Source organism: Actinia tenebrosa, unplaced genomic scaffold (assembly GCF_029948245.1).
Source record: "Actinia tenebrosa isolate PJP-AT-01 unplaced genomic scaffold, QUT_ActTen_1.0 PGA_scaffold2__45_contigs__length_23673736, whole genome shotgun sequence".
Classification (NCBI taxonomy): domain Eukaryota; kingdom Metazoa; phylum Cnidaria; class Anthozoa; order Actiniaria; family Actiniidae; genus Actinia; species Actinia tenebrosa.
The window spans coordinates 11,379,295-11,406,371 of record NW_028292579.1 but is presented as its reverse complement, the minus strand read 5'-3'; the positions used below and the strand labels follow the sequence as shown (position 1 = coordinate 11,406,371).

The window sequence follows — 27,077 nt, the reverse complement described above, 5'->3', positions numbered from 1 at the left end:
TGAATTGAATAATTCAGTCAAAAGATGATAATCAGGTCAAAAAAAAAAAAAAAAAGAAAAAAAAAAAAGCGTTTTAGTATTACTTCCGCCCTGACAAACTTTGGGAAACCTTATAATCACCGCTCGAGCAGGGAATATCGTCTCAGAATCACTGAAAAAACTCTGTATTCAAGTCTAAAATTATACTAATATATTTTGTTGACTGTATTTCTTAGGTAAATGGGATTTCGGTCCCCATAACGCTCGTCTTTATAAAGAGGATGACTTGGTATATAAGAAAGTAGGAGGATGGTGTGCCAATAAAACTGAAAACCAATGGCTACAGGTGGACTTAGGGAAACCACGAATAATTACTTCCGTAGCAACACAGGGTGAGTATGGGTCTAGTAGCTATGATTCAAGACCAGCACAACGATTGTCGCCATGCATTGCGATTTTTTGTCAACAGAGGCAGGGAAAGAGAGAAAGATTGAGAGAGAGAGAGAGAGAGAGAGAGAGAGAGAGAGAGAGAGAGAGAGAGAGAGAGAGAGAGAGAGACCAGGATAGAAAAAGAAGAGAGAGCGACCAGTTTTCGTTACTTAGATTAACGGTTCTTTTGTTTACCGGCCACGCACTCGAAATGAAAGCAGTTTTAATAGATATTATGAATATTAACTAAATGATAATGAAATTAAAAATTTTTTTTACCTGACATCATTGTTGCGTTCTTTTATCAGGCCGAGATAAATTCTTCGAACACGTGAAGTCATATGAATTGGGTTTCAGTGATGATGGTAAAACGTTCTATAAATACATGGAAAAGGAAAAAGTTAAGGTATGGAGGCTGAGATATCACGTGACCAAAGAGCTTTGAAGTATTTTCAGTTCTAGTAGCACACACATGACGTCATAGCCGCCATCTTGGATAAATGTAATGAATTCTAGGTCTTTTGTTATATCATCCAACATGGCCGCCGTGTCTTTTGTTATTTCAATCCCCTGGGAATGATTGAAAACCAGCATTGTGATCAATAATTTAACATCTTTCTAAAACAAAAAGCATTTTGCCGAACAAAACTTTACTTTACAAGAGCAAGACAAAACCATTAATTTATTATGGCTCAATTATTCTGTTTTGTTTTTAGATATTAACAGGAAACTGTGATCATTTTACGCCAGTCATAAATCAGTTACGTAAGCCGCACGTGGCTAGATACGTTCGCTTTTATCCCATCACCCAAAATTCCGTATGCATGCGAGTGGAAGTTTATGGATGTAATGAACTAATAGGTAAGTACTAAACTTGAAGAAGTTTCAGTATGTCTGACAATCAAGCAAAACAACCCCCTTCCTTTTCCTACCCCACCACTATCCCCCTCTCCCCCCGTCAACCCCAAAAACGTGTGTTGTATTTAGTCTCTCGGATTTACATAAATACTTGTGAAAAACCATCGCCAATACTAATGTTGTGAAATAAAGACCTTATATCTCCTTGTCTTGGTTTTTCTAGAAGCAAATTTTAAGTTTTATAATCCTACGAGAGCTTTCTTTAGATATGACACAAAAGTATATAAGCTTAATGTTTTGTAAAGCCTTGAGAGAAGAACTGAGCTATAATTTTCTAGGCTTTCACTCGTAGCACATGCCAGCATTCGGAGCTAGAAAACATGTTTCTAGCCTCTTCAAAATACTCGGCTACTCTTTTTATATATAATTTTTAGTCTTAGTATCGATTTTATAGAAGCTTTACAAATTTATATTCAAGAATATATCTTTTAGCTCTTACCTATTATCCTCGGTTTTCGTTGTCTCCTTATCTGAATCTTTCTTGAGCAATTACAATAACGTAGCTTAAAGAACTATTCCCAAGAGGGAGAGAAACTTTAATAGTTCATGAATTAGAGATGATTTAATTAAATATCTTTTTAAAAGAGCCAAACATTTAAACTTTTTTGCAGAGTTGATTGCCATTCTTGTCAATGGTTTTCGCGCTTTCCCAGCCAATGCGCGTCAATATTTTCCCGCACTTTTTTAGCCAACGCGCGTCAATATTTTTCCGCGCTTTTTTAGCCGACGAGCGTCAATAACTTTCCGCGCTTTTTCAGCCAACGTGCATGGTCTTTGTCCCGCGCTTTCCCTTTTTTTCCTTTTAAGCAATACTTTCTTATCACTACTCCTCCACAGGGAGAAGTATCAAAAATAAAAATATTTTTTGCATTATCACTAAAAAATATTGTTGATAATTCCTTTGCAGGTGAAGCTAAACATGACTACCCACACATCGTACATCTCAGACACTACAGGTCATAAGCTATTTTTTTCGATTTCGTATCATTCTTCATATATTTTTACTCAAAAAAAAATTAATTCTTTTTGGAGAACAATAGCACATATTTTGCTTAATTTGAACTTGTAAATAACCGTACTCCAAGTTTATTATTAATATAGTTAGTGTTATGTAATAAATTTAGGTTCACCGCACTCTTCAACTGATAAATAAAACAAAATCATCGTCCTAACAAATAGTATAACTGGGATCCCGTTTCATGAAGATTGCGTAACTCGTAAGGAAAAGTCCTTCCTTTTCCGCACCAAAACAAGGACGGTTATCTCTATGGTTACGCTATCTTCACGCACTGAAATAACCTTTATAGTGGAAATTATGTATGGTTTTCTTAGTAAAAGTAATGAAAACGGACGAAGGAAAAAGAAAAACACTGGGACTGCGGGAAAGATTTTGCAGTCATCATTTGGCGGCAAACAGTTCTAGTTTGGGACGGGGGGTGCTGTTAGTTAATTCAACGAAGCACATACAAAGATCTGCCATGTAAGACGGAAGTCTTCCTCTATGCAGCCGTACTGGCAGGGAGTACATATAGAACTATTTGCTATTCATCACTCAACTCCACATTATAATCAGCAGACAATAAATCTGTTAAAAAAGGTACTGAATTATACAAACCTTTTTTTAAACTTTACTGATTGTTTAATTGGTGGCGTGCATCCTTTGCCATGAGCCTGAATGAAAGGACGAAAGACGTGGCCGCCATGTTGGTTAACATGACAAAAGACCAATCTTTATTTAAAGTCAACCAAAATGGCTGCTATATGACGTCACATGCACACCAAAAAGTACTTCTACCAGGTTTATTGTGTGCAACCTACCTTACTTGATTCTTAAATATCATCATAATTCATATATAGCTAGGGTATTTAACTAAATGTCCACAAGGTACATAACTTATGGTGAAAAGGGTAATTTTAACTGGGTTGTAAGAAAATAGAAGACTTTTTAAAATTAAAGTTGAGTATTGACAAACATTTCAGTATTTGTTAGATTGTCTTTCTTTGAAAGCGTTCACTAAATAATGGAGACAAGAGAAAAGAAAAGAAAAAATAAATGGGAAGCTAACAAACTTGTATTGCAAATAAAGCTTTGTTTTCGATTTGATTTAAGCTATGCGTGGGTTTCCTGTGGTCACGTTCTATAAGTACCCAGGCTCCCGTCCAATATGGCGGACAAAGACTCGATGTTGATTTTTCCATTGATGCAAAATTCAATAATTTTTGCTGCCATTCTAAAGTAAAAAGCAAATCTAGCTCTCTTACAAATAATGGAAAAGAAAGAAACGAACGAAGTCCTGCTAACTTCCCTCAGAGGTGGCGAAAAACGGCGTATTCCCGAGAGCTGTGTTTATGGTTCTTGTCGTCCTGTGACAGAGTTTGAAAAACTCAACAGAATTGGCGAAGGAACTTATGGCATAGTTTACAGGGCCAGAGACACTAAATCTAATGAAATTGTTGCTTTGAAAAAAGTGCGTATGGAGCATGAAAAAGATGGGATTCCTATCAGCAGTTTACGAGAAATAAGCTTGTTGTTGAACTTGAGGCACAACAACATTGTTCTTCTTAAAGAAGTTGTCGTAGGAAGACATTTGGATAGTTTATTTTTATCAATGGAATATTGTGAACAAGTGAGTTTTTTAATTGTAGCCATCCAAACTATTAGTGCTATTGCTGGGTTTCAATCTGGGGTTAAAAGTCTATGAATCACATTATCTGATCCAAATGGTGGTCATACACTGACCAACATGTGCTTTCAGCCAGAAAGAATTCTATTGAAAACTTGCGCTTCAGCTAATAAAAATTCGCACAAGACCCCAGCCAATGGTGTCTGGTTGGCGCTTGAATACCAAAAGCTAATGTCAATTGAAGTAATGCTATGCAAGGAATTCGGGCCTGCGTAGCAAGCAGTTGATGTATTAATGTATTCTTAAACATACCTTGAATCACACCTTATACCTTGGCAATGCTTTTTGGTGCAAGTGGTTATCAACTTTGTTTTTAGATTACACTTGGCAGTAATTAAACTGATAAACTCATGGTCCTCTTTTAATGTCTCTAGTTATTTAGCGATGGGACCCCCATTAACGTGGTTATCTGAGCCACGTAAAGGCCTAACCATTTGCAGATGTATTACAATTATGAAGGCAGCACCTTCTTCTCAGTCATTTTAAGCCCCTGAGTATTAGTCCAACCTAGGCTTCATCCACAACCTCCAGCACAACAGACTGACACTCTCACCAACTGAGCTAACCCGATGTCAGCCATCTAGTTCATGCAGTGCTAAGACAAAGTTATCCTACAAGTTGAAGAGTGAAGCTTAACCTTTTGTAACAAAAATACCAGTAACATTCTCTCTACAATCATTACATTGCAACAATACACTTGTTATATAATATGTTAACAGTAATGATACGCCGGGAAAAGATTAAGAGAACTTACTGATGTTTTGGACGCTAGTCCTTCGTTGGAGTAAAAGAGCAAAAATATAATATGTTATTCTTTAGGAATGCATTGTAATTACCAAGAGTTTCATTTTTTACAGGATGTAGCAAGTCTGCTTGACAACATGTCTACTCCATTCTCAGAAACTCAAATCAAGTGTCTCATGATACAGCTGTTAAAAGGCACTCAGTATCTTCATGAACATTTCATAGTACACAGAGATCTTAAAGTGTCCAATCTGTTACTAACAGGAAAGGGTATTCTAAAAATAGGTAGGTTAAATAATAAATAAAGGAAGAAAAATGACGTGTAATAGGCCCTTTTAGCTTGGGCATAATGTTTTTCCATTTCAGACTATGGGCCATTCTTTTGAGAATATGATCCTTTGTTTGAAGTGTATGCATATCATGTGTTTTGTCATGATACCTAGGGATTGACACATGGTCTGAAGTGGGGAAACATTATGCCCAATACAAAAGGGTCTACAACCAATAGATCCCTTGCAGCTCGATCTGGGGGACAAAACAATAGGTTCCAATTCTCTTGAGATTGTGTAGTTCCAATAATTATCCATACCCCCCTTATGGAGGAATTTTTTTAAGACACCCCCTACCCCCAGGAAATTCCAATTTTCTTCCATACAAACTCTGTAAGTTTTGTTCTTTGTCTGACCCCCCTACTCTTCGGCAATTCCAAATTCCTCTGTGGGGTGGGTATGGATGATTTCTGGAACTACACATTTGAATTCTTTTGTTTTGTCCCCCAGATCGAGCTACTTTGACGTCACATGCAAGGAGTTTATTTAAGAAATTCTTTTTTATAAATACCAAATTCTAAATGTGCAGAACTAAGTTGCTGTGGCATTCTTGTAGGAGCCAACAGGCAAGTCAACAGATGATTGTCTTCCATGAATGCCACAGGAAAATCCCAATAGAAGAAATATTTTATGACACCAGAAATATATGATGAAACCCACTGTTTATCTCTTATCTTTAATGAATATTGCATTACAGCTGATTTTGGACTGGCCAGAGCATTTGGCTACCCCTATGAGCCAATGACTCCTCTTGTGGTCACCCTGTGGTACCGTGCACCTGAGCTTCTACTGGGAGCTAAAGTCCACACAACTGCTGTGGACATGTGGGCTGTTGGCTGCATATTTGGTGAATTACTGGGAAACAAGCCTCTTTTTGCCGGGAAATCAGAAATCAATCAAATGGAATTAATTGTTGAGCTACTAGGCACCCCAAGTGACCAGATTTGGCCTGGATTTTCTAGCTTACCTGGGGCCAGGGACGTGCAGTTCAAAGTGCAGCCATACAATAATCTAAAGCACAAGTTTTCCTGGTTAAGTAAGGCAGGGCTTAGCTTATTGAACCACATGCTAATGTATGATCCTTGTAAGAGAGCCACTGCCGCAGAATCCCTGCAAAACTCTTATTTCGTTGAGAAACCTTTACCCCTGGATCCTGGTATGATGCCTACGTTTCCAGAACACCGGAATTATAAAAGAAGACATTCAGATCGACCACAGGACAAACGACCCTGTCCATTGAGCCAGTCAGACCGTTCCTTTGGGGGTGGGTTTGGGGACTCGTTTGGTCCACAACTCCCCAAACATGTGACCAATTCTAAAATAGCTAAGAAGCGAAAGTAGATGTATTTGTATGTGTTAATTTTACTTGAAACAGAATTACATGAAAGAAATACTAACCTCAATTAGTCAAATCCAACTAGTGGCCTACCATCAATGCTTCGTTCTGGTTGGATTAGTTCCTAGCTACTGTAGTAGCGAAAAGTGCCGGCTTTGAAAACCAAAACATTAAATTGAACTTTAATTCAAAATTTGTTTGCGTCTATAAATTTGATCGTCTATAGTTGGATTTGACTAAAAGAAATAGTGTTCTCGCCCTCTTGGGCTATGGCAACCACAAAAATGTTGCAGAACAGTTCAAGCATTTGACATTTTTAACGGATATATTTTGAAAATTGTAATTTGTCTTTGAAAAAAACAAAAACAAAAAAAAAAAAAAAAAAAAAAAAAAATGCACCTTTTAAGATGCTTTAAGCTAAAGCACTGCCAAAGGTCTTAAAAAACATATATTGGTCCAAGAATTACCCACATAACAAAAGTACTTTTCCATGCTTCTCCTAGTGAAGGGCTACCTGTCCAATGGTTGACAAATCAAGCGATCGTGACATGTGTTTTTGGTCCAGTGGACACAGCTCGATTCAGAGAAACCGATTCAGAAACGTAAGGATCTGTCGTAAACAGTTTTCAGCCTCAAAATATAATTTTCATTGAGTACGCTCTCGTTCGATAATATGCGTTCTAATCAAGGTTCATCGTATATGAGGATGGTAACGGTGGTCGTGCTTGTGCTGTTTATAGTTAACCAGTGTTCTGAAGGTTGGTATATGATGATGTAATATTATGCTTATAAACATCCAATTTGAATGATTTCAAACAAATTTGTGTCTTTTTAAATAAGATTAGAATCAAAACTATATTCCTTGATATCTCATGATTGCTGTTATACAAGTAGCCAAACCATTGAAGAAAATAATTGTGTTTTAAGAACGTTTATGTTTTTAGCGTTGCCCTTTTAAGGTATTTTGAGTATGAAGCAAACAGGAAAATATGTAAAAGAAAAGGAAATGCTTTGATACTTCATCTGCAAAAACCCTGCGTTTTCTGTGTTTTCTGTTACATTATTTTTTCCTACCGTAGTTCCATTTATAATCAGGTGACGGTTCCTTGTTGCAACTGGTTTTGCATGCAATTTTGTCTCGCCGGAAGTTTTCGTATCGTAAATAGGGATTTGGATATAGTCTTTCTTCGAAATTATAAGTTAAACATTTTTGTATCTTAGGCCGTTAAAAAATACACTCACCATAATTTCGAAGAAAGACTATATCCAAATCCGCATTTACAATACGAAGACTTCCGGCGTGACCTCGGGTCGGTTGCCGAAGGAAATTCGTTGAATTGGTGTACAGTGAGAGCTCCAAGTACTGGGTCAGAACAAGCGAGGTAGTATGTCAATACAGGCAAATTTCATGGCTTAAAGACGCGAAGATTAATCTCTAATGCGACTTTCTCGGTTCTATAGGGATGTGAGAGAAGGGTTATGACTAATATTTGGCGCTGGAAAGAAAATTCGAAGACCTACGAGCTTTCAAAGACTCGTGATGGTTGGCTTTTGGGACTTGAGTTTCCAACATTCTCTTATTTCTTACTGGTGGGGAAAAAAATCTTAAAACGGGCTAAATTCAAAAAATAACCACACAGAGCAAAAGAAGTGCTATTTCTCAATGATCGGGTAAAATTTCGAGGCTTTATTTCACGTTTCAATGATTTTATTGAAATTTTTGATGAATCCTCATACATTTCCTTATGGCATGACACCACAGAAACCAAGCTTGTGCTACCTGTGGGAGAATCACGTGTAGTTGTATACTTTACGCAACGGTTTCGAGACTATTACCCCGCTCACACCAAGGCTTAAACATGTCTAAAAGTGGTTTACATGTAACTAAACGGGTTTGGAAAGCTATCTACGAACACTGCACAATCTTTTACTCCGACGAAGGACTAGTGTCCGAAACGTCAGTAAGTTTTTTCATCTTTTCACGGTGTATAATTTACCTTTTCATCATTACTGTTTCATTAGAAACACCGACGCAGCTCACACTAGTTTTTAGCTAGTTAAATCTTTGGTGATATTTAATTGCTGAGGATGCATGTAACAGGTAAAGCTAGCTTTTTTACAACCTGCTCCTCCAAAACCCTTGAAATATATATTACGCTAATACACTTTAGTAGACCCTAGTTCTTTTCTTTTTTGTCTATTTGACTATTACACGTTGACTAACAATTTTATTTCACGGGTAAAATGCCTTCAATCTAGCATCCTTTTTGCAACTTGTCTTATAATCATTTGTTATTATAGACAATAATATTTCATCGCGCATAAATTATTTCCCCTTCCAGCAAGTCTAGCGTAACATTCCCGTCGATGCTCCTGCAACGCAATATTGTTTGTTGCGCAACGATGGGTCACTTCAATGGCGCAGCGCAGCCGTGACGTCATAAAAACGAAGACAAAGGCGAAATTCGGACAAACAAACTTCCAAGTTTACTTTCAGCAGATAATTTTCACAGCCGATCGCAGTTGATCTTAGTTTACATGGGTTATTATTGTAACTTGAAGTAAAAATAATAAAATCGGTTCCGGGGATTTTACATTTGAGTGGTGTTAAAATCACAGATTTTCCCCGGTAGTCGGGGGGGCACATTCCCTGTTGAAACCTCCGCTATTGTGGCCCCGTTCTTGGTTTAGTAGTCAACAAGAAACACATTTCACGCCAACTCCAAATTCTTGTGCTACACAGAGCCAACTGTTGTGTGTTCCATGTACTAAATATTCAATGCTCATTATTTTCATAAGCTCTGAACCTCAAATCATGCGAAAACGGTTAGGTTAACGTCTAGTCAGCTGAGAATTTAATGGTATTAAAATGAAAATAAACAATGCTTGTAAATATTGCGAAGTAGTAGTTTTAATAGATTAATCTTGATCTGATTCTACATTCGAACTGACCGAAACGACTGAACAAAACCCGCGTATAAGAACCTGGGTTTTTTTAAGAACCTGTTAGGCTAAAATTCTCACTTTAAGACCCCTCCACATAAGAACCTATTAAGGCTACAATTTTAAGAAAGGTTCTTATCAGTGGAGTTCAGTGTAAAAGTGTATAGGTAGAAACTGCTATAAGTTTGTTTGAGCATGTGTTTTGTGTAGAACATACTGCTCTGTACTAGGCTACGGCCACTGTGCTTGGAATCACAACGCCTTGGTATTTTTTAAGATAGCCGACCTCTAGTTTCCAGGCCCTTACATATTCAAACGAGCGTTAAAATCCCCGCTCGATTCCCCGCTGAGAAAACCATTCGTTAAATCCCCTAACCCCCGGTGCAATCATGCTCTTAAAAGCACATCAAAAACGCGTCACGTCCCCGTTCAGTGCCCCGCTAGCTGCGGGGGTCGGGGGTTTCAATTGACTAGTGCATTAAACAGAATGCTATGTTTGTCCGAATCTTTAAGCTATTTTTAGAATCAGCGCGCTGCGCTATTACAGTGATGGTCACTCTCATTCACGGCTTATTATAAGAAATAATATACTACGTTCCCGAGGCCGAGGAGACATTTACTCGCCAATATCCCTAATTAGACATAGTATTAGTTTGTAATACCACGGCAAGTGCTAAGGTCTTTAAAAGCCAATGTCTAGTACAGAGTCAAGTATAAGCATAGTTAAACAGAAGCCATATTAACTATGGTTATACCAGGGGCGGCGAAACCGGGGGGGTCGGAGGGGCACGTGCCCCCCCACCAATTTTTTTGGGGGGGCCTGCCCCCCCCACAAATATTGGTTCTTAGTCATTGTTTTACGGCGCATGCGTCTGCAATCAAACAAAACATTGTCATTATCACATAGCGTTAAAGTGCTACTCTGACGAAAATCGCTCAAACTTGGATTCAGCTGAAACTTCCTAAGAATACTCTTTGAAGGTCCAATAATCACTGCATGAAGTGTTTTCTCGATATTCAGGACGAAAGTATGATATTTTTACGATTATTTTTTTTGGAGTCTGTGACGTCATACACTCAACATCGAACATCGCTCCATACATTTCTTTGTATAAATCCTTAATTTATTTCATTCCTATGAAGCCCAAAGGGTGGCTAATGTGCTTATTTCACATTACTTGTGACTATAATTTATATTTTGGGGTGTTTGGGTATTTCTTTCTCCCTTTACTACTGATATTTTGATCATAACTACAAAGAAATGTATGGAGCGATGTTCGATGTTGAGTGAATAGCGTCACAGACTCCAAAAAATAATCGTAAAAATATCATTCTTTCGTCCTGAATATCGAGAAAACACTTCATACAGTGATTATTGGACCTTTAAAGAGTATTCTTAGGAAGTTTCAGCTGAATCCAAGTTTGAGCGACTTTCGTCAGAGTAGCACTTTAAATATAATCTTCAGTGCCCCCCCCCCCCCCCCAAAGATTTTTGCAGTGCCCCCCAAAGATTTTTAGCTTCCACCGCCCCTGTATACTATAAGATTTCTACTGGGTCAATGCGACCCAGGCACGGTCCCGTTGATTTTTGATATGAGGGACCATGTTTCTCAACACTGACTCATCTATAGGGATGTTTGACTAAAGTTCTCTTTGTCATAAAGGGGCTTCTTCAAGCTCAACTTCTCAACCAGAAATGGAAAAAAAGCTATCAGATGTAGAGACGGTATCCATCTTTATTGGTGTTGGACTAACTGCACTTTATGTGCTAACGATTACTTATCTTCTCTACCGGGCTGATAAAAGACAAAAAGAGGGCTTGAGTGATGAATTACCTTGTCAAAGTAGAGAACAGGTAAGTAGAATGCACAACCTGGGTTGATCTAAGTCACTGCACGGCAAACTCACAGAGACGAACCCTCAAACAACCTCTGGGTTGGACTATAAAACGTTTCGATATTTACTCATATAAATCGTGAATGTTAAAAACTAAAAAGGTGACCTAGGCCTGGTGGATCGACAAGATATTTTTATCTTTAAAAAATTTTTTTTATTGTTATGCCCCCTCATCTTATGCAAAAAACCTCCCCTTGAATCCGCCACTGTAATAGGTCATTTACTTCTTGTGTTTTTCGTAGGAGAACTTGGCAGCAGACGTCCAAGACGATGACGCTAACAATGCCACTTCTTCTAGCTCACTGTCCTCGATCACACTTTCAACGGGTGTATTATATTCTTCTCCTCAAGCAATTTCCGGCTCAAATTGATAAAGAACAGTCATACTTCCATAGCGAAATTTGGATGATTCAGCTCCAGCTATCCAACACGTTCCACTATCTGACGTCATCACAGCCCAGGCATCCCAAGCCATCAAATCCGGGATATTCCACAGGGAGCCCAGCTTAAGTTATTTCGCAACTTTGACGGACGATATCACCCCAAAAAACGCATTTCATGGAATTTTCATTTCGATTTTCAAAATCAACAAGGTTTGATGTACAATTTAAGCTATGATGTGTCTGGCACCTCAGAGTCCCTTTAAGTGTCTAGTCGTTCTAGCGCTTTCGCACTAATTGGGGATACTTTTCACTCACACGCACTACCACTACATTTAATATTCTATGCACACAACGCTCAACTCACATGTTGATTTTTATGGAGGGAGGAAACCGGAGAACCCGGAGAAAACCCTCGTAGCATAGGAGAGAACAACACATCAAACAAACTCAATTCACATGTGGCGACCGCAGGGCTCGAACCAGCGACCCGACCCGTTGGACTCACAGCGGTGAAAGACGACGCGTTAGCCGCGAACGCCACCCATGCTACCCATATCTGTAAGAAATAGAGTTTTGTTTAACGAATTATTGCCTGGGGTTTGCAGCCTGGCCAATGCACTAATTTTATCAGGGTGGCGCAGGGGTGACGCGTGATGCGGGCTAAAATAAATGCGATACAAACATAGAAATACAATAGCAATACCACAATTCTATCGAGATTATCCTCGAATCCACGATACGTTTAAAAAGTAAGAGTTAATTACCGAGAACGTCGGCAATAAGCCATATACATCCCGAGGGCCGCAGGCCCGAGGGATGTATAGGCTCATTGCCGACGTTCTCGGTAATTAACTCTTACTTATAGACCTATTCGGCTAACGTGTTGCTATAAACACTTCCACCCAATTCAAACCACGTGGGAGTAAGTTTCATCGTTCGTTATATTTTGGTTTCAGAGTTGAAGTCGTAGAGACAAACGCTTCTATTCCTAGAAGGTTTGAATTGGTAGTAACGTACATAGCAACACGTTAGCCGATTAGGTGTATTGATTCAAATTTGTGAAGGTAAAGTTTAGTTTCATGACTTCCCCCTGGCCCTTCCCCCCTCCCCCCGTGCCACCCTGTTTTATATAACTTACTTTTATAAACAATGCTGCGATATCTATCTTTTTATACTCCTATTTTTTTAAAAAAGGTTGTGCGAGCCAAATGAGATAGGCGACAGGAAATATAATAGGGCATTCCAAGATCCAAGCATAGCTGGATTATTACTGGGTTGCCTGTGGCAGCCAAGTCTAAAAATGAGTTGCTTGTGACCGTATTTTAATTTCCTGCGTCAGAAAATGCCAAAACTGCGCAATACTACCCAAGGTCTTCATGGCACTACCCAAGAGTACCCTAGCTTTGAGGACATTTGATACAGAGATCCCGTGTGAAGTCTGTTTTATATTCAAGTGACAGTTGACAATCGATTTCTAATTTGTCAAAGTGATTGATTGGGGGTGGGGCTGCGAATCACGTGTCGGAAATTAATGTCTACGCATATTATTTCTTCGTTAGTTGCTGAAATTCAAGGCTTAGTGCAGGATAAGGAACTATTCTGGTGTGTAAACTGACCAAGAAAGTTCAAGATGCCGTGAAAAGATGGCTTTTATTTGTCTACCCAAAATTTTAATTAAGCTTCTCAAAAGCATTAAACTAGAAAAATAGGGCATCAAATCTTCTCGTGAGTGAACAACATCTCATTTTTGATTAATAAAGTTGCGACTTTCAATTCCCCGTGGTAGATCGCCTACACCTTGGTTTTGAGTCAATTTTACTTGCCAGATTCTTACTTGAGATTTAATAATGCTAGCGCTATAAACGATTAGAAAAATAGAAAAGTTCCACTATTCTGTATCCTATTATTTGAAAAATCAAAAAAGAAAAACGGAAAAAATGAACAAGAGCGTGAGTACGTGTAATGTTTAGGTCACCCATCCAAGGTGCTAACCCTCCTCAGACGAGCTTGACTCAGTATCTTGAACGACAACGATTTATCCACTGGACCACGGTTCCAGGTGAATCAGCATAACAATAGCCGTGAAAACAATGCACCGAATAGACTAGACTTTTTAACAGTATTTTTTCAACCGATTCCGTGCGTGGCAGAGATGCAAGGGATTAGCCGATATGGTCTGGGGGCCGGCTGGTCTCTCCCCTGATGCTTCGGCTAGAACATTTTCTTGCGTAATTCGTACACCCATATGCCCGCAATGGACTAGTGGGTGGTGCCGTGCAGATGTTTAGGTACTATTGCGCAATTTCTGCATTTCTGACAAGGAAAATGAACTACCACCCCAGTAAATAATATAATATCAAAGGATGGCAAAAATATAAGAAAATTAATTGGTGATTCTGACTGAGAATTTTGGGATGTTAATTTTATCTTGTGTTGCGTCATGGCGCACAGATCAAATTCACAAGTAGTGTGACACGCATAACGCAAAACTGTTTATCTTATAGCCTAAAAAAGCCTAAGACCGAGAAGCACTGGAGCGAGATAGCCCGGCTCCAGAACACAGAACAAAACAAATAAACAGTTTTAACATTTAGAAATTACATTTGATGAATGCAATATTTTCAGTAAAAATCTCTAACGAGGTGCGCTCACTGGCACAAATTTGGTTCTTCCTAAGTAGTACTTCTCTCTACCCTAGCGAATAATCCAATCCCATTCATTTGGAAGCTCAATACTATGTACTTATTGACAAAGTGGAAGGGCCGTGCCTACTTATTTTGTATACTCCAAATGAAACAATTTCATATCAGCAAAAATAACAACAACAATATAGTAATAATATAATAAATAAATTGCCTCATTTTTGACCAATCACATTGCAGGATTCAGTAGGATATAAAAAATGGATATAATAATAATAACAATAATAATCATATTAGTAATAAAAATTATAATTATGATAATAATATTGACAATAATAATAATGATAATAATAATAATAATGACGAAGACGATGATGATGAAGATAATAAACGAACTTGTAGTGGTACAATCTAAAAGGAAAATTAGCGAAAATAATTTTTCTTGGGCCTACTGTGTTTATTCTAATTTACGTGCATTGATACATGCATATATTTTCAATAAATGATTGGAAACATTTGCCCCTCTGGCACTAAAATGGCTTCTCAAATCAACCATTGTGATTAGATGGAATGCGAATTTTTCGGTGCCTCGCCATTGGTTCGGATGAGAATGGCGGGAAACATAAGCCATTGGGACTCCATTGGCTTCCTAAACCAAGCAATCTAATTGGAGGGAATTCGAATTTTTCGGTGCCTCGCCATTGGTTCAGATGAAGATGGCGGGAAACATAAGCCATTGGGACTCCATTGACTTCCTAAAACCAATCAATCTAATTGGATGGAATGCGAATTTTTCGGTGCCTAGCCAAATGAAAATGGCGGCAAAGCAGTTTGATTGGACAGAACGCAAATATCGGTGCCTTGCCCGATTGGTTCAAGCTAGCGCCTCGTCTGAATCTCTAATTCGTCCGTCGTGGATTCCAAGCACTCGAAGACACACGATAGCGGCTGCTTGTTCCGCGTGCCTTTTACTTTTTTCCCTGGAAAGAAAGTTTGAAAACAACAAAGTGTAAGAAAACACTGATCATTAAACTATTATTAACATAATTATAAATACTCTTTTAATAGGTTCTTCTGGTTTGTTTTTTTGACGTTGTTATCGTTTTTATCTTGTAACACTGTGATAGACAGAGGATCTTAAATCATATCGCATGAGATAATAAACAAACAAACAAATGAATGAATGAAAAGATGGATTGACGGTTGGACAGTTTGATGGATGGTTGGTTGGATCGATGGATGAGTGGGAAGAATGAATGAATAAATGGACAGATAAATGGTTGAGAGATGGGATTGATAGATGGATGAGTAAATAATCAAATAAAAGTTCAATATTTACCATTCACTAGTGGAATATTTTTGGTTATCCACAGTTACTGTACTTCTAAAAGTCTTGGTTTCTTCATCAATAACCTTGTATATGTACACAAAAATAACAATTTAGAAAAACAAAGAAGAAAAAACAGACCTTTTTGATAACTTTGCATTCAGTCTTTTCCTCTTTCTAATATTGCAATTAACACACTTTTACAGGAGGCATTTCTTCACGTCCATAGTCCACGTCCATAAGTTCCCAAAATCAAAACTTTCCACCAAATCGGTCCCCAATCAAAGTAAAGTCCCTTATTTACCGTATTATATACCGGAGGCTCGAGTTTCCTCTGTCTGAAAATCAAATCGAAGTGAATTTAAGATTAAAACAATCAGGGCTCCAATCCACAGCCAAACCAAATCTACTTTTAATAGTAAATCTTTTCATAAGAGCGAGGATTCAAAAGACCTACCTCGTGACATGGGTTAATATAGCCTTGGGCGACGAGGAGTCTGAATAGTTGCGTCTAAAATGATATACACCAATAAACTAAATCATTCCTTCTGGCTATCTGGGGCTCAATGAAGAATATCAAAAAAAAGATTGTTGTCTATTGAGCTGAAAACCTGGAAAAGGAAATATTGAGCTACCAACAAATGCTCGCTGATTGGCTTATTCGAGCCAAGAGAAGAGAAAGCACATGACAATATTGACATCTAAAAAATATTTCCTTGTTTTGACCCCCAGATTTGGAATTTCTCTGTGAAAGTTCTAGAATTATCCTTTATCTATGGCATCATATGCCATACCTCATACATGTACTTTACCTTAAAAATTTCACCTTCATTTCTAATACTTCGCACTCTGTATCACTGAGTTTTCGTTTAACAACGGTTGGTTCTGAATCCTGTAGATTGATACAAAATGAAGAATACTAGTTAAACAAAATAATGCATATTAAAAATCTTACAGCAGGATTTTTTTCTATGTTGCCTTGTTTCAAAAAGTGACGGACCACGACGTCGGGGAAAAGTAGAAATAAAAGACATTGCTTAGCAAAATGTATTTTAAGATAAATGTATAAAAAGTAATTCATTTACTTACAGTGTGCAGCTCTAAGAACAGCGGGGATTGTGGGGTTGTGACTGCCTTTATATTAGTATTGGCAGTAAAATAGTTAATTGTATTGTGGCGGGGAGGGGGGGGGGGGGGTGCAGGGGGTAGAAAATGGATAATTTGCTGAGTTAATATTACAGCGGGCAGTGGCTGCTGATATCATTCATTATTATTATTTTATATTTCATTTTATTTGTTATAAACTACAATGTATATTTATTTATAAGGAGCCAATATAATACATTGTTGTTAATTGAAAATTGACCACATGAGAAATCTTAAACATTTCCCTGTAAAATGGTTCACCAGTGTATGTTATTTTAGTCGTACCTTTTTATTCATGGCTATCTTGTATTCCAATCTTTTTTTCTGGCTTTCCTTGTAGTAGGGCAGAAGATCAGCGATGGAACTAAACACAAAAATAATACTTTGTTTTTAATTTTTAGAGTGCTTTATATGCTGCGACCCAAACAACAAGCCATTTGCATCAAACAGTTACGTGCTGATAAGTGACATCATCTAAGTGTGCTGATATATATAATATCAATAATGTATCATTTCAGCCAAAGATCCCTTGGGGAGCATTTGCTTGTTGGCAAAATGTGGCTCACATCTTATTATTGAAAGCATGTTAAGGAAAATATAGCATTTTGAAAAAGGATTTGGATTAGAAATCCAGTAAAAGTTCTTTTACTGTAAATGAGGGTAGTCCGAATCCCCCCCCAGTCATGTGATTATTTCATGCAAGGGGACTAACCAAAACTAGTTACCAACAAGAATGTTACAGTGTGGACACAACATTTGCGCAATAACATCTACATTTTTTTATCAGAAATATAATTAGCCTGTGTACAGCTGCTTCCCAACCCCACCCCCTAATGGAAAAATGGGGAGGGAGCTCCTGCTTGATCCTGATTGGCTGAAGTTGGGTTGATTTGTTTTTAATCTGCATTATGATTGGTTTACTGATCCCAGTATGAGTAGCATCCTACATACCAAAGTTCTTCTATATTCTTTGCTGCAGTGACTCTTCTTACAAGGTCAGCTGTGCGTTCCTCATGAAGCAGAGTGATGACACAGTATTTGGTATTACTGAATAAATTATCACAATCTACTGCCTGTAGAACAATGATATGGTATGGCAAATTCAACCATGCGATAAACTTTGTTCTTTAAAATGAGCTGTTCCAGTATTATAAAAGGCACTTGAAGTGAGTCTAAATACTAGGGAATGGTTATTATTTATTGCCTGGGGTTCGGCGAGGGTGGGTGGAGGGGCTTGGTGAGGGGGTCAGTTTTCAATGCAATGGAGTAGGAGATCAGGAAATGGACAGGAATCAAAGGAGGATAACTAATTCGGGGGATCATGACAAAATATAGTACAATGGGTTAGTTAATCTTAACTGATACAACAAAAATAATAAAAATCCTCCAACTTTGTGTTGAATAATTACTGGTCCCCTAATTTAATAATTTTAGCTTGGGCATAATATTTTCCCATTTCAGACCATTCTCATGTCGTTCTCTTGAGAAAAAGATTTGTTGTTTGAGTTGTATCGATATTCATGTGCCTTATCGTGTACAACAGTTAAACCAGCTCATATTAGCTTTAGGTATTTGGTGGTTTAGGAACCATTTTGGCACAAACGTATTGTGTAGAATAATTTGTCACTAGCTGAAAGGGAAACTGAAAAAAATCAGAGTCCCTGATAGGAATTGAACCCATGACCTTCTGGATTCCTGTCAGATGCTCTACCACTGAGCTACAGGAAAGACTCATGATAAGTAATTATTTACAAAAAAAAATATTGTAATCATAACACTTACAGTTTTGATATATTCTTTCATCATTTCTATCTTGGAAACTGGACCATTCTTCCTATAATTTTAAAACACATTTGTTAAGTTTTCAGGGTTCACACAAGATTCCAGGAGTTTCCAAGGATTAAGCTATTTCACTGCAACTTCATCATACTACATGTAGTAGATTATCTTAAAAATCCCCCCCCCCCCAAAAAAAATCCCTAAATTACAACTCCACTTTTCAAGAAGTAATCAATGACTTTTCTGTCACTAATATTTTTTCAAGGGTTTTTCAGTATTCCCTTTGAAAATAGGTTTTATGAGTTTTCTAAGAATTGAGCACGAATAGTCCCCTTCGCAGTTAACCATACAGTACCTTTGCATCAAAATGAAACAGCAGTAACCTTACAATGATAGAGACCTATTTTAACCACTCTGACAATAATTACAGTATTCAAATGTCGTCATCATTGCAAAGTCACCACCTTTCTTGGTTCGATGCACAGGCATAGCCACCTTTCAAGAAGGTGCTGGGAACTGTGAAATGAGCTATAGAGGCTTTGCACCATTACGTACAGGAGGCACAACAATAGAGTCATTCTCCTAAGGGAAAATGAATTTTTTCTTATGTAAATCAGATTAGACTAGATTCAATTGTTCCTGATTCCATGTCATGGCTGCCATCACGTGATGGTGCAAATGCTCTATTCTGGGTATTCAATAATGGAAAAAGAAGAGAACACATAACATGATAAGTCACACATACCTAAATATTGACACATTCCACTGTGCTGCCCTAGCAACCATAACTGATGTACAGTTAGTTTGGTATTTGTACTTTTGCATGTCTTCAAATGTCTTGATATCTAATGAGCCTCCATTAGCAATGACAGGTATTGATAGAGTTTCAGTGATTGCACGCTGTACATCACTATGGACAGGCTCACTTGATCGCTCATGCTTTTGTCTGAAATGCATAAAAAATGTGTCAGGGACATAGGAGCATCATTTTTATTGGGGGGGGGGGGGGGGGGGGCTAAAATAAAAATTATGTTGTCTTTAAAAAATAGAAAGGGCGCGTCTGCTGATGCCTCATGCTTCTTGACACCTAGCAAATGCTGTACCTGGCAAATGTTAGGGGGGATGCTAAAGGGGTCCAGTTGAAAATGGAGCAATCTGATTGGTTAATAATAATAAAAATAAATTACATTTATAAAGCGCAGATTAGCACAAGATGTTCATCTGCGCTGAATACAGAAACAATACACAACTAGAAACATAAAAGCTAAGTTAATCAATGGGAATAGCAAAAACAACTAAATAAAGGTTCCCTGAGTTTACCGCATACCCACTACTGTTGATGATGAAATTCAAGGTTTTTACCTTCCATGTACTGCCAAAGCAGCCACACCAGTGCTCTCTATTAGTCTTGCTAGTTTTAAGGTTTCTTCCAACTGAAATGAAAAAAGAACATGATGAATTAGAAACAAGTTAAAGGTAGGAAAGGTGGATGAATGGGAAAGGGTAGCACAAATAAATAGATGATGGAATGAATGAATGAACAAATGAATCAACGAAGCATGGGAAAAGCTAATAAATAAATAAATAAATAATCAAAAGAATCAATGAATAAACGAACGAATTAATGAATAAAGGAAAGATAGATGGATGGGTGGACGGACAGACGGACGGACGGATAGATGGATGAAATAATTACATTATAAGTACTAGAAGAATGGATGAATGGATTGATGTACCAATGAATGGATCATCATTATCCTTTATGCCTGAATGGTATAATGGTATACACCTAATTCAAAAACGTTGGCATCATCAAAGGCGATAGGCGATAGGTCATTCCGACATGGAAATGGTTTCGTTGAATACAAAGAACATCGAACCACTCTCAGCACCGTTTTTTGAATTAGGTATGTGCATGATGAATGGATCATCATTATCCTTCATGCCTGAATGGTATAATTCTATGCAATATAATCAAATACAAGACAACTAGGTATTCTTCATTGGGGAAATGAAGTTTATTAGACCAGTGCAGGCGACAAACCTAGGAACGGGACAGAGGAACCTGATCAGGCTGACCTAACTAAACTTCAGCCCACCAACGAGCAACCCCAATGAAGAAAGCAAAGTTGTCAAGTGTAAGTACTAAATCTATTTACAATACTGAGAGAATGCGTGAACACATAGTATCTGCTACTCTGATCTTGGAAGTTAATGGGAACACTATGAACACTATATAAAATCCACTGAGAAGGCGAGATGACTAAATGACTGAACGCACATGGATCGTAATCTGAGTATGGGTAATATGACACTACACCTCTGTGTAGACACTAAGTAGAACAATAACAGGATAGCTCTGAATTAAATATTTTAAGTAACTTAAAATAAACCAATGGTATATATACAGGATGTATGGATCATCATCATCCTTCATGCCTGAATGGTATAATGGCATATACATGATGAATGGATGAGTATGCATAATTGAAAAGAGAATTGGACTACAAAAGAAATCACTTACTGTTGGTAGAATCCTTATCTTGCATGTAACAGGTTTATAAACCCCCTTCACAAGTGTTGTAAGAATCTAAAACAAAAATGATGAAAACATTCTTTTAGAGGAATTGTATATAATAAATTATAGCTTCCTTGGAAGGGGCACTGGCACTATTTGCAAAAGATTTTATGATTGGTTTAAAAAACAATAGATTGGCCTTCCAAACAAGCCAACTAAACCAAATTTATAATTCTGTCTGATGTTTACAAGATATATAATAATCTCTTACTTGATATATTTTGTCTGGGTTGGTTAGCAATGCTGCTCCCATACCACCCTGCAAGACGAGTAGCAAGTAAACATGTTACAAACCAACAGAAAACAACAACATTTGGTGTTAACTAATATATATATATATATATATATTAGACTAATAACTGCATTATGTAATATATGAGAATATGTGGACCGTGTAGTGCTCATGAAATACAAGATACCGAAATATAGATAAGTTATAGTGCTAGGGAATGAGGTTATTCCATCGAAAGAACCATGGAAATAAATTCGGAAAAATTAATTTCCGACCTTGCTGGGAATCGAACCCAGTACAGTAGTACAATTCCGAAGGTCGTGGGTTCCATTCCCAGCGAGGTCAGAAGTTAATTTTTCCGAATTTATTTCCAAGGGTCTTTCACCCGGAATAACCTCGTTCCCAAGCTTTATAACTTATCTATATTTCTATATATGTAATATATGTTTGAATATCTCTGTCCTGTGAAATAAACAAAAAAATATGGGAGCAAAAATTTTTTCCAAGAAAAATTATTAGGAACTGGGGCATAGCGAGGTCTTGGTCATGGTCACAGAATGTTTATATCACAGGACAGAGACACAAGCATTCATTTCATTAAAATACTATTTTTGACAATTTCTTGTTACAATGTCTCAGACCTCAGATATAAACACAGCAGTCCACCAATTTGCTTACAAATGCATTTTCACATATTTTATACCAAATGAAATATAAAGATCTGGATTTGTTACTGTATCTCGTACCTTGACAGAATAATCTTTTGGACAGCCCATATTAACATCAACTGCTGCTACATCTTGCTCTCTAAAAAAATATTGTTTATAGAATGATATTTTTATTAGCAATGTTTCAGCGACTGACCAGAAAACAAGTGTGGAACTATATATTTGATCATAATATTTTATGAAATGTTTAGTGATTCTGGTTACAGATTCTGGCTTCAGAACCATGATTATTCAATGAAATAATGAGAGAATAACAAATCCAGTACTCACACATGCTTGGCTGTTTTAAGAGCTCTTTCTGGGTCTGCTGTACCCTTGAAATATATAGAAAAATAATAGTATTACTTCTTTGATGAGTAGTACCAAAAATGTCTACAGTATACCTCTTTTATTGAAGGAACAGAAGTCATGCGTGTATACATGGAAAGTACACATGGCATATCAGCAAGTTCCCTCATCTCTCACAAATGTGGCCCTGGTTCAGGGGCCCTGCTGGCCTAAGTGTTGTATGTGAGTAGAGTTGTTTATTGGTTCTGTCCTGTGCTTTGAAGGTTTTTCGCCGGGTTCTCTGGTTTTCCTCCCTTCACTAAAATCTAATTCTATCTATCGGTTGCCTTATAATATTGGGTAATACATGTAGACCTGTAAAGCTTTCCGTCCACCTCAGAGTAGTAAAGTTGAATAAATAAAGAAATAAATATGTGCATGGAGGGATAGGCAGAACAGGAGAGAAGGGTTAGGAGAGGGATGAATGATGTACATACCATTTGAAAGACAACATTACTGTGCTCTTCTTCACAAGTTCTGAACACAACAGTTCCATCTGCCATTACAAAGTCAACTGTCTTTAATAGCTCTGTTAAGACAAAAAGGTACATTCATTAATTGATTTATACATGGACCATCATTCTTTTACTTATTTATTTGCTCATTTATTGGTTAATTCAATCATTCATTTATACATCCATCCATCCATACACATCCATCCATCCATACACATCCATCTATCCCTCCCTCTCTACCTTCCGTTCATTTTATTATCTATTATAGACTGCCACATAGTACACACAATAGACATGTAACATATATTCTTATCTACATTTTTTATTTACCGTTTTCAACACGGTTTGTTCTGAGCATCTTGAAATCAATTATTTCCTAAAATAAACCAAAAAATGATTCTTCATTAACTTATCCAATAAACACTTATCTTACTTTATCTAAAATGTTATCCAAATTTCAAATAATGCAAGACAAGTATATATAAGGATGTTTCTTACAACACATTTACATTCACATTCTACTAAAATAGTAACTTATAACCCGGGGGGGGGGGGGGGGGTGGTGTACTCCCCTACATTCACTATACGGGTACGTGCTGCCAAACAGGGCATGGTTTTCATCGTTTCTACTCTGGAACAGTGTATATAAAATCGCGCTTGCTCTGGGACAGGGTATATGAAATCACGCTCTCTCCTCTCTGGAACTATGAATTTCAGCGATTTTACTCTGGAACAGGGTCAGGGTTCAGTGGCCTCAATGACACATCCCTACCTTAAACGGGCAAGAGTACCCCCCCCCCCCCCCAGGCTTATAACAGTGGTCTAACCATTCTACATTGTAGTTATACAATTATTTTGAGTGGGATACTATGGAATATTCCATGAAGCACAATTTGTAATATTGTAATAGACCATTTTCTCAAGGTTGCATGCACATCCATCCAAATTTAAAACACGTGATGGGCCACGATACCAGAACTGGAGCTTTATGATGAGTATTATTCTACATTGCTATGAAATTTTTTTGGAATTTGTAAAATTAATTATTCTCCTCTTTAAATATAAAACTGGTTTCTCAATTTTGCTGAATTTACGTTTTTCAGTTTTGTGGCCCGTTGGATGTGCACGCAACCTTGAAAAACGGTCACTATGCATGCAATTGTTGGAGGTGAGCACGGGTGGCAAGGATGGTGTAAGCTGCTAATACATTGTCTTTCACTGCTGTAAGTCCAATGGGTTGGGCCCCATTGGTTCAAGTTTGGTTGATGAGTTGTTCTCTTATTTGCCATGAGGGTTTTCTTCCAGGTTTCCTCCCTCTGTAAAGTATTGTGTATTGGCAAGTATTGTGTGCATAAATTAGTAAATGTAGAGGTAGTGAGTGTAAGTGAAGGCAGGCCCTCATCAGCGATTGCTGCCAAAATAATCAGTCTGCTCTAAGATTGTTATTAATATTAGTATACAAGAAAATGACAAGTGGGATATTCCATGGCGTGTCATGAGAAAGCATTGTATAACTATTTTATCCCACACCATAGAAAACACGCCTAAGATGTAGGCTGCAATGATTGATGGGAATGAACAGTGGAATACCACAGGATATACAATAGCTTTATTGTATGCATTCTGATTGGCTATATTTTTATTAGTCTGCAGAAAATCAAGGTATACAAGCCACTCACTTTGAGAACAAGGGTGTGTTTCTCAACTATATGTCAAAATATACTGTACAAACCTCTGAATACACAAGGTCTGCTCCATAGCGAAGGGCTAAGAGTCGTGTAGGCAGTGTTCCAATGCGTACCATAGGAGCTAGAATGTATTTATTGGTATACATGTCTCTGAAGGATTTCTCATCACCTTCCATTCCCATATTTATCAGCAATTTTGCTTGCTATGCAATAAGCTTATGTTTCTGGGGGGGAAACGTGGAATGAAACGAGTTAAGCTTACAAAGTTCTGATTTTTTGCTTTGATTAAAATTATGTTAAAGAGTTATACAAAGATAGAAAACAAACTTGAAAATTTGAAACTAAGGAGCTAGGATTACCTTCTATAAGGTCGTAAACTTGTCTAAAATTCGGCTCAGTAAAATAAGAAAAGCTACCTTAAAACGTGGTGAATCTCTACATTGCATAATCCAATGTTAGATCTTTGTCCTTCTCTCTTGTGTTCTCTCGTGATTATTTTGGTGATATATATATATATAATATAAAAGCTATATAAGTGAAGGCTATGGAGACGTGTAGTTAAAAAAATACTTATTGTTACTCTAGGAATTATAAGATTTTTTGGCTTTTCAGTGTCTTCTGTAGTCAAAGTGATCCGCCATATTGGATGCAGAGAAGGCACTGGGAACGAGTCGAAACTTAAAGCCCCCCACAGGCAGCCCAAGCAACGTATTTACATTTACATTTACCAGTTAGGTCATTCGCTCAATACTGAGCATTTTAGACCACGCTAAATAATTATTAAAATGATTAAATAATTAACATATTAATAAATAGAATAAATAATAATAAATAGTAATTGTCCAACAAGTTAATAAATATCTGTAACTGCATTCTTAAATGCTGCAAGTGAGGTTGCTAGTGTTGCTTTCTTTGGGAGTTGGTTCCATTCTGAAAGTGTTCTTGGGTAGAATGAGTACTTGTAATAATCCTTTGTGGCCATAGGCTGAGTATACACGTACTCCTTGTTCAAACGGGTAGAATAGGAATGACCAAGTGGCTTAATTCTAACACCATCTTGACAAACCAGCTTATTTCGTATCTTGTAAATCATAGATTGTCGTGCTATCCTTCGTCTGCTTTCTAGCGTCTTCCACTTCAGTACTGAAAGCATTTCAGTTACACTGTCCTTACGATCAAAGCGTTTCAGGACCCAGCGTGCAGCTCTCCTCTGAACCATTTCAACCATGCGAATATTTTTTACTGTATACGGGTCCCAGACAGATGAGCAATATTCCAAAATAGGACGTACTAAAGCCTTGTGTGCTGTTTCCTTGGTACTGGATGGACAATGTCTTAAGTTACGCTCAAGAAAGCCAAGTGTTTTATTGGCTTTTTTTGAGATATTTCTGGTGTGTTCGTTCCAACGAAGATCCTCAGCCAGATGAACACCAAGATACTTAGCAGAACTTACAGAATCCAAGGCTTTCCCTCTAAGTTCATAATCAAATACGTCTGGATTCAGCCTTCTCGTAACTCTTAACGTTACACTTTGAGGTATTAAACTCCATTTCCAATCTGATTCCCATCTTTCCAAGTTTAGAAGATCTCGTTGTAACTGAATACAATCATCCTTGGACTTGATAACTAAATAAATCACGGTGTCGTCTGCAAAGAGGCGCACTTTAGACTTCACATACAGAGGAAGGTCATTAATAAAGGCCAAAAATAAGGTAGGACCGAGTACAGAGCCTGAGGGACTCCCGTTACCACTGGAACTTGAGTTGACATCGTGCCTTCAAGGACCACACTTTGCTTTCTGTCTAACAAAAAGCTTTTTATCCACGTTAGAGTAACAGTGTCGACTCCATAATTTAAAAGTTTATAGAGCAGTTCCTGATGTGGCACTTTATCGAATGCCTTTGAGAAATCCATTACTATTACATCAGTTTGTCCATGTCACTTATCTGTGTTGTGTAAAACCAGGGCCTGATGAAAAACTATGTAATTCTGAGTGGTTTTTAGCTGTTTTAGAGCAGTTTTTCGAAAAATATGCCCACCAGTAAATAGAAATAGAAAGGCTGGTGACTCCAGCTCGACACAACTCGTGTTTTTATTACAAACTAGGGTTAAATGTTTCTGTATATATATTTCAACTCATAGCTGAAACGTCGTTACTATACTTGTTTTACTCTCTCCTTACCCTTTCATTAGATTTTGATATAAATGTCTCCTGTCAAGGTGTCTTAAGGAAAAAAAAATCGAATTAAGGTCTAGTATCTCAACAATCTCAACTTTCATATTTTACTGCACTGAGTTTGCGCGTGAATTACTTTGCGGCTAGTTTCTCAGCAAAACGCGTCCCACATGGAACGCGTAAATTACTTCACTCTCGGTTCTGTTCATTGATGATTTCATTCAAAACACTGTCAGTAAACTCAGGCCCCGTCCACACGTATCCGGAAATTTTCGTTTCCGCAAATTTTTTTTTGCGGATACGGTTTGCGTCCACATACAGCGTATTCAAATCGTTTTCACCGTCCACACGTGTACGT

At 37.6% G+C, this 27,077-nt stretch overlaps 5 protein-coding genes and 1 non-coding gene across 11 annotated transcripts in view; 3 read left to right on the top strand and 3 right to left on the bottom strand.

The window, feature by feature from the left end:
- LOC116300605 (uncharacterized) overlaps window positions 1-3,300 on the top strand; it is a 32,144-nt gene extending 28,844 nt beyond the window's left edge. For all 5 annotated transcript variants that reach the window (XM_031709505.2, XM_031709503.2, XM_031709507.2 and 2 more), the window contains 4 exons: window positions 216-371; window positions 717-814; window positions 1,125-1,269; window positions 2,234-3,300. In XM_031709505.2, the coding sequence (XP_031565365.2) occupies window positions 216-371; window positions 717-814; window positions 1,125-1,269; window positions 2,234-2,289 (455 nt within the window). In that variant the 3' untranslated portion in view covers window positions 2,290-3,300. The remainder of the gene's footprint in view (window positions 1-215; window positions 372-716; window positions 815-1,124; window positions 1,270-2,233) is intronic.
- A 192-nt stretch (window positions 3,301-3,492) lies between these two features.
- Window positions 3,493-7,239, top strand: LOC116300632 (cyclin-dependent kinase 10). Its single transcript, XM_031709536.2, has 3 exons — window positions 3,493-3,953; window positions 4,868-5,039; window positions 5,781-7,239. The coding sequence occupies exons 1-3, from the start codon at window positions 3,594-3,596 to the stop codon at window positions 6,422-6,424; spliced, it is 1,176 nt and encodes a 391-aa protein (XP_031565396.1). The 5' UTR covers window positions 3,493-3,593; the 3' UTR covers window positions 6,425-7,239.
- On the top strand, window positions 7,037-14,238 carry LOC116300633 (uncharacterized). Its single transcript, XM_031709537.2, has 3 exons — window positions 7,037-7,177; window positions 11,027-11,217; window positions 11,501-14,238. Exons 1-3 carry the CDS (start codon window positions 7,093-7,095, stop codon window positions 11,627-11,629), a joined length of 405 nt encoding a protein of 134 aa, XP_031565397.1. The 5' UTR covers window positions 7,037-7,092; the 3' UTR covers window positions 11,630-14,238.
- Window positions 14,043-25,181, bottom strand: LOC116300629 (tRNA-dihydrouridine(20) synthase [NAD(P)+]-like). 2 transcript variants are annotated; one of them, XM_031709531.2, is made up of 18 exons: window positions 24,903-25,181; window positions 24,588-24,767; window positions 23,186-23,231; window positions 22,838-22,929; window positions 22,344-22,387; window positions 22,092-22,152; window positions 21,325-21,372; window positions 21,060-21,125; window positions 19,898-19,968; window positions 19,281-19,481; window positions 18,539-18,590; window positions 17,708-17,829; window positions 17,042-17,120; window positions 16,423-16,502; window positions 16,068-16,121; window positions 15,915-15,948; window positions 15,623-15,696; window positions 14,043-15,263 (listed from the first exon to the last, which is right to left on the bottom strand). In XM_031709531.2, the coding sequence occupies exons 2-18, from the start codon at window positions 24,723-24,725 to the stop codon at window positions 15,158-15,160; spliced, it is 1,368 nt and encodes a 455-aa protein (XP_031565391.2). In that variant the 5' UTR covers window positions 24,726-24,767; window positions 24,903-25,181; the 3' UTR covers window positions 14,043-15,157. The 2 variants fall into 2 exon arrangements, with proteins under 2 accessions (XP_031565391.2, XP_031565390.2); XM_031709530.2 differs by having other exon boundaries at window positions 24,960-25,181.
- Window positions 18,413-18,487, bottom strand: Trnas-gga (transfer RNA serine (anticodon GGA)). Its single transcript has one exon. It is a non-coding gene; the product is annotated as a tRNA-Ser (tRNA).
- Window positions 25,182-25,393: 212 nt separating the features above from the next.
- On the bottom strand, window positions 25,394-26,457 carry LOC148909254 (uncharacterized). The gene is made up of 2 exons (XM_089034061.1): window positions 26,293-26,457; window positions 25,394-26,212 (listed from the first exon to the last, which is right to left on the bottom strand). The coding sequence occupies exons 1-2, from the start codon at window positions 26,455-26,457 to the stop codon at window positions 25,394-25,396; spliced, it is 984 nt and encodes a 327-aa protein (XP_088890187.1).
- Between the last annotated feature and the right edge of the window lie 620 nt (window positions 26,458-27,077).

Excerpts from the sequence above, each read along its gene's own strand:
- LOC116300632 (XM_031709536.2), top strand. The coding sequence starts at position 3,594 with ATGGAAAAGAAAGAAACGAACGAAGTCCTGCTAACTTCCCTCAGAGGT. Across the intron at positions 3,954-4,867 it reads CAATGGAATATTGTGAACAA|GATGTAGCAAGTCTGCTTGA; the intron begins GTGAGTTTTTTA and ends CATTTTTTACAG. Across the intron at positions 5,040-5,780 it reads AAAGGGTATTCTAAAAATAG|CTGATTTTGGACTGGCCAGA; the intron begins GTAGGTTAAATA and ends ATTGCATTACAG.
- LOC116300633 (XM_031709537.2), top strand. The coding sequence starts at position 7,093 with ATGCGTTCTAATCAAGGTTCATCGTATATGAGGATGGTAACGGTGGTC. Across the intron at positions 7,178-11,026 it reads AGTTAACCAGTGTTCTGAAG|GGGCTTCTTCAAGCTCAACT; the intron begins GTTGGTATATGA and ends TTTGTCATAAAG. Across the intron at positions 11,218-11,500 it reads CTTGTCAAAGTAGAGAACAG|GAGAACTTGGCAGCAGACGT; the intron begins GTAAGTAGAATG and ends TGTTTTTCGTAG.
- LOC148909254 (XM_089034061.1), bottom strand. The coding sequence starts at position 26,457 with ATGGATTTCTCAAAGGCATTCGATAAAGTGCCACATCAGGAACTGCTC. Across the intron at positions 26,213-26,292 it reads TGTCAACTCAAGTTCCAGTG|TCTAAAGTGCGCCTCTTTGC; the intron begins GTAACGGGAGTC and ends CTGTATGTGAAG.
- LOC116300629 (XM_031709531.2), bottom strand. The coding sequence starts at position 24,725 with ATGGGAATGGAAGGTGATGAGAAATCCTTCAGAGACATGTATACCAAT. Across the intron at positions 22,153-22,343 it reads CTTAAAACAGCCAAGCATGT|AGAGCAAGATGTAGCAGCAG; the intron begins GTGAGTACTGGA and ends ATATTTTTTTAG. Across the intron at positions 17,830-18,538 it reads TGAAAGAATATATCAAAACT|GCAGTAGATTGTGATAATTT; the intron begins GTAAGTGTTATG and ends ATTGTTCTACAG.